This window comes from Callionymus lyra, chromosome 1 (genome assembly GCF_982586985.1).
Source record: "Callionymus lyra chromosome 1, fCalLyr1.hap1.1, whole genome shotgun sequence".
In the NCBI taxonomy this organism is placed as follows: domain Eukaryota; kingdom Metazoa; phylum Chordata; class Actinopteri; order Syngnathiformes; family Callionymidae; genus Callionymus; species Callionymus lyra.
Window position 1 is genome coordinate 15,248,506 of NC_141818.1, and position 12,775 is coordinate 15,261,280.

At 38.3% G+C, this 12,775-nt stretch overlaps 1 protein-coding gene across 1 annotated transcript in view; it reads right to left on the reverse strand.

The window, feature by feature from the left end:
* LOC148088158 (GDNF family receptor alpha-2-like) overlaps nucleotides 1–12,775 on the reverse strand; it is a 104,015-nt gene that overhangs the window by 43,781 nt on the left and 47,459 nt on the right. The window contains exon 4 of the mRNA XM_087794717.1: nucleotides 1,454–1,832. Within this exon, the coding sequence (XP_087650843.1) occupies nucleotides 1,454–1,832 (379 nt within the window). The remainder of the gene's footprint in view (nucleotides 1–1,453; nucleotides 1,833–12,775) is intronic.

Consider the following 12,775-nt stretch of genomic DNA (forward strand, 5'->3'; position numbering starts at 1 on the left):
GTGCGACTGCTGTGTTCCACCTGCTTGCAGCAGCACTAACATGGGGAAACATGTCACGGCTGGCTAGCCGTGAATTGAATCCGGCTGCTGGAATCCAATGGAGGCGCCTTGCAGCCAGTGTGATCCGCTAATGTTTTGTTCGGCTTAATTGAGCGTCCTTTCAACTTAGTCTCACGTCTTCATCCTATATTTAATAGCCGAGTCCTCCCAGAACGTCTAATTACTTCTGTGGCAAAGCTACAGCAACAGAATGACACTTTAATAGCCGAAGATGAAGGAAACGTGCAAACGTAGACCCAGGCTTTTCCTTTCCTGAATATAATCAGGTATTAATTAACGCTCGCCGCATGTGGAAGTTGCAGCGTCAGACAGTTTTTAGAGTTTTGCTTGTGAAAAAGTGGAACCAACTTAGGGGGAGCCATTCGGATCCTGTCATAGCCACAAAGCTCAGCCAGGAGGTATACAAGAAACAACTGAAGACCTTGGGTTTCCTGAGAAGTTGTTTAGCATCTCAATTACAGATGGAAATGTGAGGTGTCAGTCTTGACCAAAGGTTATCAAGGGACACTTTTATCTCATGGTTTGTTCAGGAGGTCTTGGATAGAAGGTAGTATTGTAAATGGATCGCAGATGAGATGATGGGGCTTTAAAATTACTTAAATTTAAGTTACGTCGTACTTTTAACCAGAGTGGTCCCAGACTTTCCTCTCCCCGTTTCCTCTGGGGACACCATTCGGCGTTCCAAGGCCACCTAAGAGGCTAGCCCTACTCTGCTTGACTCTACCTGTTATTGATGCATTTCCACCAGGACGGTACGTCAAAACAGATACTATTTTTAGTACCTGCTCCAGTGTTTCCAACTGAGCCGAGCCGGTACAAAAAAGGTGATGACTACCAACTTCCGGGCCATTTATGTCTGAGAGTAACGTCACTGAAGAGATACTCAACGAGAGTCCAAAACAAGCCAAACCAAAAAAGCCACTTAAAAAAAAAAACTATGGGAGAAGGGTTAGGGTATGTCACCCGAAAAATTCTTCTGTGGTCGGTGAACCTTTTTGTTTCTTGTAAGTACACGATTGCCTTACTAAGTTTCGCAGTGCTATGTCATGACAGCCCGGCTCACCATTGGTAGGTAGCATGGCTATTTGAAATGCAATGTTGCTCCAACGTGTCCTAGATATCCCTTAGCGGTCTATTGGTGTTACATGCCTCACTAGCGACGCGTCCAGGAGGCATCCTAATCCCCAAGCCACCTTAAAAGACTCAATATACGGGAGTGGGTCTATTCCAAGCCTCTCCCGGATGACCACCCGTCTCAACCACAATCTTTTTCTTTCCGTCACTACCAACTCCTGCGACAATAGGTAAGGGTAGGGAAGAACTTTAAGTGTGTTAGCCGTCTTTGTTTGGCTTGAATAGAAATCACATTGAAAAGATAACCAACCAAAGTTACCTGCAGAGAGAATCCAGGCGGCAGATCCTCCGAACCTCCAAACAGTTTGGTTTTTCTTTCTCTCTGTAGGAGCAATCCGGCACAATAGTCTGTCTGCGACGCTCGGCACAGCCCTCCGTCTGACAGGGGCAGAAAAGCAGCCGGTGGCTGAACTCGGAGGGCACCCGGTCCAGGAACAACCTCAGCGCTTTGTGGCATCGCTTCTTGCTGCAAGTCTCGCCCTTGTTGGGATCCTCCTTGCTGCAGGTTGCGATGTATGTGGAGCGGTGCCTCTTGCAGGTGCCGTTGAGGTTGCAGGCTTTGGCAGCGTCCAGGCAGGGGTTGCAGGTTCTCTCGGCGTCAGCACAGTGGAAGCCTTTCGGGGCCACTGTGAGCATCCCTGAGCAGAGAAAGACAGAGGGGTGGTCAGACCAGCACTAGCGTACACAGTGGGGGTGCTACGACGGATATTTTTTTAATTTAAAAATATTGATCACATATATAAGAAAGTGGTGAAAGCAATAAAAACAATAGTACATAGTTTATAATCCACCGCAGATTAACCAACCGAACAATAACTGCGGTACTTGAGTCCGAGGGGAAGCTCTTGGTAAGCGCTACGTTCAATTCCTTCAATATTTCTGTTTCTCCAGCCAATATGCAGCCATTAGAGAGAAGCCTGCAGCGAACATTAATCCACTCTAACTGAATTATTGATCCGCTATCTTTTAGACCTTGAGTGAAATATAAATGAATTAAGCAACAATTGTAAATTGGATATAAATATATCATTAACGTTTCAGGTACAGCTGTAATAATATCCTGCAAGCATTTTTTTTCTTATTAGCAAATCAACAGGAAAAATCAACGAAAAGAACCTCACGCTGCTTTTTCTCTAGAAAAAAAAAGGTGATTTAACATTTATATCCCGGGCAAATAGCGGCCACTGAATAATATGCTCTCGAGGTGAAAGGCTGCAGATGATAACAGAAGAACATATGTTTGGAATATTCTCATATCATGTGACGTGACCTCTAAATCTGTGTCAGAATAATATATAAATATTTGATTCCTGGGGTTATATATACATATATATATATATATATATATATATATATATATATATATATATATATATATATGACATGTCCAGTGCTGGGAAATGTACTATTGTTAATGAAAGATGAATTTGTAAGAAAAATTGTGAATAATTCTAAGTGTACAATTGCATACTTTTTACAGGTATAGTATAATTGTCAATAAAAGTAAAGAGGAAATTAAAATACACAACAATAATTTTAAGAGGGATAAATATATAGTCTTTTCTGGTTGTTAAGGACAAATTGTCATTATAAGAGATTTGTTTGTCTATACAATGAACTCTTCATGATTGTTTGAAATTGACAAAATAGTTAAAGAATCAATACTTGATGCTGAAAAAAAGTGTGACATTTAAAAAAAATATATAATTATAAAACACATTTTTTGTTTAAAACATTTTGGATTTATTTGTTACCATAGTTCAAATGCTATCTCATTATAATGACAAAAAAAACAAAAACAAATAAATGTGTCATGATTTAATAAAATACAAACACATGTATATAAAATAAAAAAATTTTGGTTCACAATTTAACCATAACATTTATTTTGTGAACTGTTGTGTGCTTCTTTTCTGTGTCGGCTAACAGAGATGGCATACGCAGAAGCATAATCCTGTTAGGACTCAAGCAAACTGAATTACTTTGAGGACTATCAAGCACCACTTGTTGTGATTTCAAGGTCGAACCCTTGTTCCTGATGATCATTCATGAACTGAAACCATCAGGTTCGCCCCTGAGCTCGTCCAGGTTTAAGGAAAGTAAACATTTATTTATTTATTATCACTCGTTCATCCGCCGGTAAGAAGAAGCGCAACTTGAACACCTCCTGGATCAGTAGGCTGCCCCCTGCTGTTGTATCCAGGCTATATTAGAGAAGTTAACCTTCCTTCCCTGTAGATAATGATATTTCAGAGGTCGTGGCGGCACGCTGGCACCCAGAGAGATTCATCTCTTATTCAACATAACCAATCTCACTCTGTGTCTATCAGACAGCCGCGAGCAGAAAGAAGGCCATTTATTTTAGACGGGTGTGCCAGCCACACTCCCTCCAAGAGGCGCATAGCACGATATCAATCCTAGAAATGGGGAGACATAGAGCACAACACATTGCAACTGAAGGGGGGAAAAATAAGCAGTCCGGCGAAATTAATGATTTTTTGGTCTCAGATGCCGTCAGATAAAACAAAACTCACAGGCCCTGAAAAATAGCGCAAGTAGAATCTCAGGAGTTTATCACGGAGGGGAAGAAAGCCCAGTAAATCTAGCTTTCCATTAACGCGGCTTTCATTTAGATGTAGCAAGGTTAAATGAAGCACTTGCTCGGAAAAACAAGGAAGGGCGTCGGAGACACGAGTGAAAGTTATTGGGTCATTTCAGGGAAAAAAAAAAGGTCCTGCCTGAGTTGGCTCTGGTTAATAAGTCATTGTAAAGGCTGAGATATTGAAGGTTTCGGAATCGATATATCAAGTTTTCACCTGAAACACGACTCGATGCTCGCCTCGGATTAGAGAATCTGTAGACAAGAAATTCACTTGAACTCTGTTTTTATTATTAATATTTACGAAAACCATGTCTTTTTGAATACAAAAACAAAAATGTTAAATAATATAATCAATTTACAGAGTGTGGAGCTTGGTTGACCAGTAGAGGCTCAAAATAGAGATACATATGAAAGTATACCAGTATCATCAAGGTTTAGTATTCTTTAATATTGAAATTAAAAGGCTTCGAATTTTTAAATATCGGATTCAAAATGCTTCTAATTGTTTAATATTAAATTCATAGGGCTTCGATTTTTTTAAATGTTGAACTCAAAAGGCTTTGTTTTTTTTAATGTTGAATTCAAAAGGCCTCGATTTTTTTCTTATTGAATTTGAAAGGCTTCACATTTTTTATATTGAATTTGAAAAGTTTCACATTTTTTAATATTGAATTTAAAAGGCTTTGCATATTTTTATATTGAATTTAAAAGGCTACAAATTTAAATAATATTGAATAATTGAAGTGGAAATTCAACCTTTCAATATTTGAAATATTAAATTCAACCTTTCAATATTTGAAATATTAAATTCAACCATCCAACATTATGATGGCACTGATATACTTCCATAGCTACACTTCCTATAATAGGGACCAATAAAAAACAATAATTGATGAATAAAGAAAATCCACAAATATTAAATAGTCATCACAAATAATCATTCTGCGATGAACCAAATAAGAAATACTTTCATTAAAACATCGCTAAATATCCTGAACAAAGACGGGTTAGCTAGAGTACTCGGTGTATAAGCCAGGGAGCAACATTTTAACCCTTGTGTTGTCTCTGGGTCAAAGGGGACGACCCTGACCTCTGCATATGTATTTATGGAAGCCAGGCAGGTCGTTGACCTTGACCCAGAGACAACACAAGGGTTAAAAAGGAATACTGAAGTGCAGTTCCAGTGTCCACTTGAGGCTGACTTCAGAAGGAAGTTGCATACACAGCCAGAGGAAAAAAAAACAAACGTACTACTGACAGCATTAAAAACATATTTACTGCCTGCTTGAAAACACGGCTTCAGTCGATGACATATGAGGTCCAGGGGAAAAGCTCTGAGTGTTTGGTCTTCAACAATTTTCAATATGTGCTGATACCGTGACCCACCATGATTACAGTGTTTGAGCTTTGAACTGTAAATATAAGCTAGGAGGGTCTATAATGGCAGCAAATGATCTGGAAACTGACACTGATGGGAGGAAATGTAAGGTTAGCAGGTATAAAAAGGAGAATAACTGGTTTCTTGCTGTGTATTACAGCAGAAAACAGTAGTAACGAGGTGTAGCATATGTAATATAGTAGTAGCTAAACATATTTGTAGGTTCAGTATGTTATGCTCATATGGAAGCATTATAAAATTGAATTGTTTAAACTTTTATTTTATTGTTGGAATGTTGTTGTTATTTAAATCAACCATTTCTACATCAAAAGGTTCTATTTGTTTTTATTGGATAATTTACTGAATAAATTTATATTGGAATGCAAAAGGTTCCCTTTTCTTTGAGCTAACAATCATGTTTAAAAGTAGAATATTTTCAAAACGTTTGATTTTTTTTTATCAACATAGTTCGTTTTTTGAATTCACAGAATTAACAAGTTTCTAAAGTGTACTATCTTTTGATTAATTGCCTTTAAAAATAAATAATTTAAAGGGCTACAAATAAAATAACATGTTGAATATAGAACTTTTATTTTGGATTTATTGGATTTGTAATATCAAACTCAAAAAAAAAATCATTTTGGTAATATTCATATCCTTTTAATTTAAATGTAAAATATTGGTACTTTACCAACATTTTTATATTTAAAAGGATATAAAATAAAATAATAATATTTAATAATTCAAACAAAACAAATTGAGCCTTTAAATATACTAATATTTGAATCGAACTATTCAAGAACATCATTTAATGCTTTAAAACAATATTTAAAAAACAGTTTAACATTTGAAATAATACATTTTAAAACATTCAAATTTTTGATGGCACGGATTTACTTCCATAAACCAGGTCTTTTATTATTAAATAAATATAAAGATATAATGTTTATTTTGTGTTCAGAATTTTGGAGCCTTTTCTAGTTGAGTTTGACCTCCAGGTCATCTGCTAATACACTAGATTCATGTTTCTTCAAAATCATGAAGACCAAAGACTCTGGTCGTGGAAGTTCAGAGCTCCAGTCCGGCCGAAGTTGGTCTACAGTTGACCACACTGGGGAGGGAAAGGTCAGAGGGGCCGTTTGTCCAGTATCTCCGGCTCTACATTACATTGATGGATGACGTCTCCAGAATCTCCCCTGGCCATCTGCGGGCTCTAATGTGGGCCACTGAGGGGGTCCAGGAAGAGAAGAAAATAAGGAAAGGATGAGCTTTCGCGGATTTATCTGCCCAAGCAGCTTCTGACTTCCAGCGATGGATGGCCTTTTACTTACTCTGATTGGGGAGCACAAAAAGATACCCTGAGGCGAATATAAGTATACAAAGCCACTTGATAACTCTGACATACTCGCTGAAAAACCACGCGATTGATAGAAGATGCAGAAGGACGGAAGAAGTTTTAAGTGGCGCGGCCTGATTGCAGATGCTGATCGGGACGTAGAGTCCAAATGAGAGGCGGAAGATTGGACAACCACTTACAGAGTCTGCTGGAGAGCTTTCAATTAATCCCGACTAATTCGGGAGAGACGGACGACTCCGGCTCAAAATAATTAACCCGACACATCAGCAACGCAATCAACACCTCGGTGCATCACAATAGACGCCGCACGTCTATTAACCAACCCTGTTGGTTAAAGTAGAAAACGGAGATGAGCCGATAAGCAGCGGTGAGGACGCAGGCCTGGATGGATGGATTGTTAAAATCTATAAAACGTGAAGAGCTTCAGGACCGTTTCTCATTATATCTCGAAAACCTCTCGGCTGTCGGAGTCAAATGTCGCGCTTGTAGGAGCCGTGCTATGTCGCATTGAAACTGTGACATGTTTTTGGGTGGAAAACTTTCCCTTTAATCTGTACGACCGGACTTGTTGCATCCCTCGCTCCAGATTATGACGGTTGTGATCTGTGATCTTCATGAGCTCGACTTCACGGCTGATTATGAAATCTATTTTATCCCGAGGAACAACATTCACTAGAGGTGTATGGAAATATCGATACACTTAAATAATGCAATATTTTTCACGTCACTGTATTGAACGTCATTGTATAGATGTTTTTTTTTTACGTTTAATTAGAAATTTAATATTTTTCAAGGCTTTCAAATTGTATTTTATTTTTCTACATAGTTTTTTTATAGATCTAATTCAATAAAGTGTGTATTTAAAAAAAGAAAATATTCACAGCGTTTGGTGCGTTTTCGTGTAGCAATTGATCTTCAGGCCGCCAGACGGCAGCAGTGATTATGTCTAAGGAATCTTAAGGACCAATAAAATCCCGCAAGATCCAAGCGATGACTGAGGACGAGAGGATACAGTCCACACAAGACACTTTTAAAGCTAGTGTTTGGACATGTTTTGGCCATCTGGTCTGTAAATTTGAGTCAAGACAATAATACAAATATATATCCTTATTTCTCAAGTAGCGCAATACATCGTATTGTTGCCTCTGTATCGTATCGTCTTTCATTACACACCCCTAACACTCACAGGGTCATATATGGTGGTCAAAGAAGATAGATGTTTTTACAGGAAAAAGTGGACTAAAGTAGAGTTACACCTGGTCTTTGTGCTGTATGAACACTCTAATTTTGATGCGTTTAAATCCGATATATTCAACTAAATAACATAAGTATACGCAGTATTGTCAGAGATGTATATTTACTTACTTATTTCAGGGTTAATAAAAGCCCCCAAAAAAGAGTCTGACATCAGAAACTTGTCATAGAACTTTAGAATCAAGCATTTAACCTTCACTTTTTCACATCAATTTAAGATCTCCGCTCGCTAGAAAACAGTTTGTCAGACGGCTAAGCTTCACAATGATCTTCCAAAAGGTCATGATGTCAACACGCATAAGAGATCCTCTATTTTTTTTTTGTTATTTTTCAGTCAACTATATGTTGCTTTTTTTTTTTTTTTTAATAAATGACTTTGTTCCTCAGGCTTTGAGTTCGACAAATTGTTCCTTTTTTCTGTAAGTTTTGGAATAAGAACAACATTTCAACCCATTTGATAGACAATGAATTAAAAGTATCTCAGAAACACATAAAGTCGTTGTTATTGGCATCATAGCCTCAAAAACACTTCCACATCTAACTCAACAATGATATTAAAATAAATATCGGACCTGTTATTCTCGTCTCTTAAAAAGTGTTTTAAACTGCGATGTTTTGAGATACCTTATAATTTGGCATTTTTAGTCAAATTGAAGTGAATTGTATTGTATTGTGGAAACGTTCAGGTCATAAATATGAGATAAAATAGGAAGAATTGTTAAGTGGGACAAACTAGAAGCAGGTGAGAATGTATCACCGTCAGTGCAGCGCAGAGACAGAGGGTCGAGTCAATGTATGATTACACACCCTGGGGCTGCATGTAGACCTTGTATTTATCCACCCCTCTTGAGGTGGGAAACATTCCATTGTTTTGTGCTCCACTTCCTATTTCCTTGGAATAGTATCTTCTTTTTCTAATGGATATTATGAGTTGCAGTGAAAAGGTTCAGTTTAAGATATTTTAAATAACTTAATAAATAAGGTTGTTTGTTGGTTTGTCCTGATTAAATTGTGTGACAGTTTTTAACGGTTATCACTCTGTTAATAGAGCTCAAGTTCTTAAGGTTCTTCTTCTTATAACTTCTGTAAAAATACCTGCATCTGCTTTTCAATGGAGCCACTTAATATCAATAATATTTAGATGCAAAACAAGTGTTTGATTATACTGAGCTAATGGATGAAGGGCTATAATATCTTAAAAAGGAGAAAATAGTTGTACTTATTTAATCATGTTTTACATGTATCAGAAAAAACTATTTTGCTTTCCTTTGATTTCCTTTAATTAAGACGTAGACATACACCCATATTCAAAGATTTTAAAGAAGTATAACTAAGGTATTTATTTAATCTGAGGGATAGGCTCCCCATAAGGGATTTAGCGGCACAGAAAATGAATGAAGATGTTGTGTCTGACTATTATGCCACAAGTAAGTCGCCTAATGTCAAGGATGACGATGAAGGGAGGTGAAGAAGAGAGTGCAGACAAGGTGCCAGTGATGTGACCTCTGACTGAAGAGTCACAGTTAGATTTGTCATGATGTACGGTTTTATACTCCGATTCAGAGTTAAGGATCATTTCAGGTGTGTCAACAAGATCAGAAGTTAGTCGGAGAAGTGTGTACAGCCTAAAGAAGAAGAAGAAGACGAATGAGATCCATGGATGCAGTATTAAACGTGACATCGTAGAAAATGGCCGATAGTCGTCATGATTCATATCTGGAGAATACGTCGAGATGACTTTGACATATGACTTTTTACATATTTGGAAGCACATCTTGTCTCACATGCCAAAACACGGTTCATCTTTTCATTACCCTGACCTTACTAAGTCGCCAGAGCTGACGTACAGGCGAGGTGAGGCATCTACTTGTCATTCATGTATTTGAGCTTCAGCACACATCTGACATATAACGAGTGACATTTAGATCCGGAGCTTCAGAGGGAACACATCTGCGGGCGTGTCTTTGGACTTTTGAGATATTGTGAGTCAACGGCGCCGAGCTACTTCCAGTTGTGTCTCAGTTTTGTGACGCGGTGACACCAATAGAGAGATATATTTCTCATTCCTTTCGTCCTTGCTGCGTTCCTAGAGGCTCTATCCGTCACGAAAGAAAGTGTGATTTTGAAATGGTGCAACGCTGCGACAAAGGGCCCCTGAGCTTGGATACTCCTTTGACCTGCTAACGTGGGGACCGAAATAGAAAAACACATCGGTGGCATGTAAACGCACCCAGGCAGCTGGATGTTCCCATTGCTGTGGCCGGTCCTGCTGTTTGACCATAAAGTCGGCGTTCAATTGGAGTCTTCGCTCCGCAGGATCTATAAATTAAGACCAGGCCACCTGAAGTAACCATCTAGCCTCGGTGCAGGCCACCTGTGATACAAGCTTCCTATAAGGAAAAGGGGAAATTACCTAAGACCTGTGCTCCCGGTGCGAGAAGATGAAGAAAAAGCAGGAGAGGCGGAGGAGGATCCAGAGGTGAGTGAGGGAGCGATGGCGATGTAAATGAGAGGAAGCGGATAAAACGCTCACGTATTTATTCAGAATCTGGATTCTGATGCTTTTCTTTGGAAAGAGTAAGGGAAGTTCTTTCTCCCATAATTGCCCTCCGTCAGCCTAATTTGAATTCTGCATTTCATATATCATCCTTTACTCAAGGGACGCTGCGCTGCAGAGGGGAGTTCAGCCTGGGTTAGGAAGAGGCTCTCGGCTCCGGCTATGTTCTCAGTAATTAGGAAAGGTGCCAAAGTTTGGATTTAATACGCCCCTGGGTTAGTTTGCAAGAGCTTGTTAGGAAAGTCTTTAGTCTGGACCCCGAGGAGCATGTCAAGCATGGAGGTGTCAAAGGCCTCATCACTCATTTGCTCGCTGTAACTGTGGGGAAGTGCTCATCGTGAGGCATCGTTTCCTGGAGCATCAACGCACAATTATTCAGAAAGACGTCATCAGTCCTTTATTTAAAAAAAAAAAGTGTCAGTCGACTCAATCCGTTGTAGCTTAGAGCCGTCGCCGTGGAAGGAGGCTGAATGATAACGTGACGGGCGGACGGGCCGACGATAAAGAAAATGATTAGTTGTCATAATCATAGATCAGTTGTTTATAATTATGCCAAGAGCTTTACATTTGGAATCTTGACAATTAAAAACAATTATATAAAGGTCAACTAATGTGAAAAATCAACTCTCCTGACTCACTCACATGTTTCAAATGTTGAAATCTTGCTCTCCAAGTTGCAGAAAGTCTCTCATCATGACCATGTTTAGAAGTTATTACTCTTTAAAGTTCTCCTCCGTCTGAAATATCGGTGAACAAGAGTTTACGAGAGCTGATCCCCTCCTCCTCCAGCCAGCTGTAATCTTGCCCTGCTTTGTTTATACAACGTGTCCCTTGGAGGTGGAGACTTCTGGGATTGATGATGCGCGGTGACAAACCCCGATGCTTAACCAACCACAGCATATTGGTATGGTTATGGTAAACAAGATTGTATCTCCAGAAAAGTGTTTTCAGTGGGCAGGGCTTAAAAATTATAATCTAAATATACGAAAAGAGAGTTTTTTACAAATGCATACTGATGAGTACAATAAAGGTACAAGATATTTCTTAGACAAGCTTAAGTCAACACATTAGTTGAACTTAAAGATTCATCTGAGTAACTTTATTTTCAATCCTCTGCTCACTCATAATGTCGGGTCAAACTAGTGAAAATCGTGAGATACCTTATTGCTAAATAAATAGTATTTCTGATTTATACAAATCATTAAAACGAGTAAACCAGATTACGTAAAATTTGCTCTATGTATATACATCACTCTTTTTCTGAAATGTCGTAGCTTCTGTTGCACAGTTAGCAAATACTGCACGTGTTTTTTTTTGTTTTTTTTACAAAATGAGAAAAAAGGCTCTCTTTGAGTCTGTTTCCGATTGTATCTTCCTTGTGACTTAAAAGGTAACATGACCCCCTGCTGTGAAGCAGTTTTGTGTTCAAACGGTCACTCACATCGTGAGTCATGACTGTTCAAAATAAAACCACAATCCTAAGGGAAAATATGAAAAAGTTAAACTTCAAAAAATCATTTAATGTCGAACAATTTGGAAAAAAATAAAAATTCTCGAAGATTTTGACCCCACCAGATTACTATAATCGTAACTCACCCCCTTAAAATCCCAGCAAATAAACTGCAAAATTGCCAGTAGTCAAGGGATGTGATCTAAATTTCTCATGTAACAAACCCTGCCAGGTTTTATGAACTGTACATTGTTGTTTTCGTGTTTCATATCAATGCATAAAGAATGAGGTGCGTCTCTGTAGTCCCATGTGTGTCGCTAATGGATGGTGAATTATGGGATGCCCGGTTATGTTGAATAAAGTCGATCTGAACCAGTGAAGCGATAACATGCCATGATTTAACACACTTTTGACAACTGGATCAATTTATTAAGCTTCAGATAAAAAACATTTCCGCAATCAAATGTGGAACCTCGACTTTTGAAAGGAAAGTTCCTGAACAAACTTCCCGAACTACAGTAGATAAAACATATTTCTCTGAAGATATTGATTAAGTGTCAGATAAACGTGTCCAGTAACTTTAAATCACTTTTTTTTTCGGATCAATTAAATAGCAGCAATCTCTTGTGAGACGGATTTTAGACACAAGTTCTCGGTGTAATCTGATCTACTTGTTAAGTGCTGTTCTTTAGAATGCTGCTCTGGCAATTTCTGCTCCCTACTTACTGATGAATGTACTTTAATGATACATCCATCTGCTGTACTTTGGATAATTGAAAGTCAAGTAATGACTCTGAATCTTTTTCCAAGTTTTTCAAGTGGCTTTTAGCACAGATTAGAAAACAAAAGTATCATAGTCAACTCTTTTTATAATGCCGCAGCTTGCTCCTTTGGTTGGAGACCTCTTCTTATTCAAAAGATAATTGCTATACACTTTTTTCAGTGCGCTCATAATTGTCAATAATCAAGCAGCTTTTTTGATA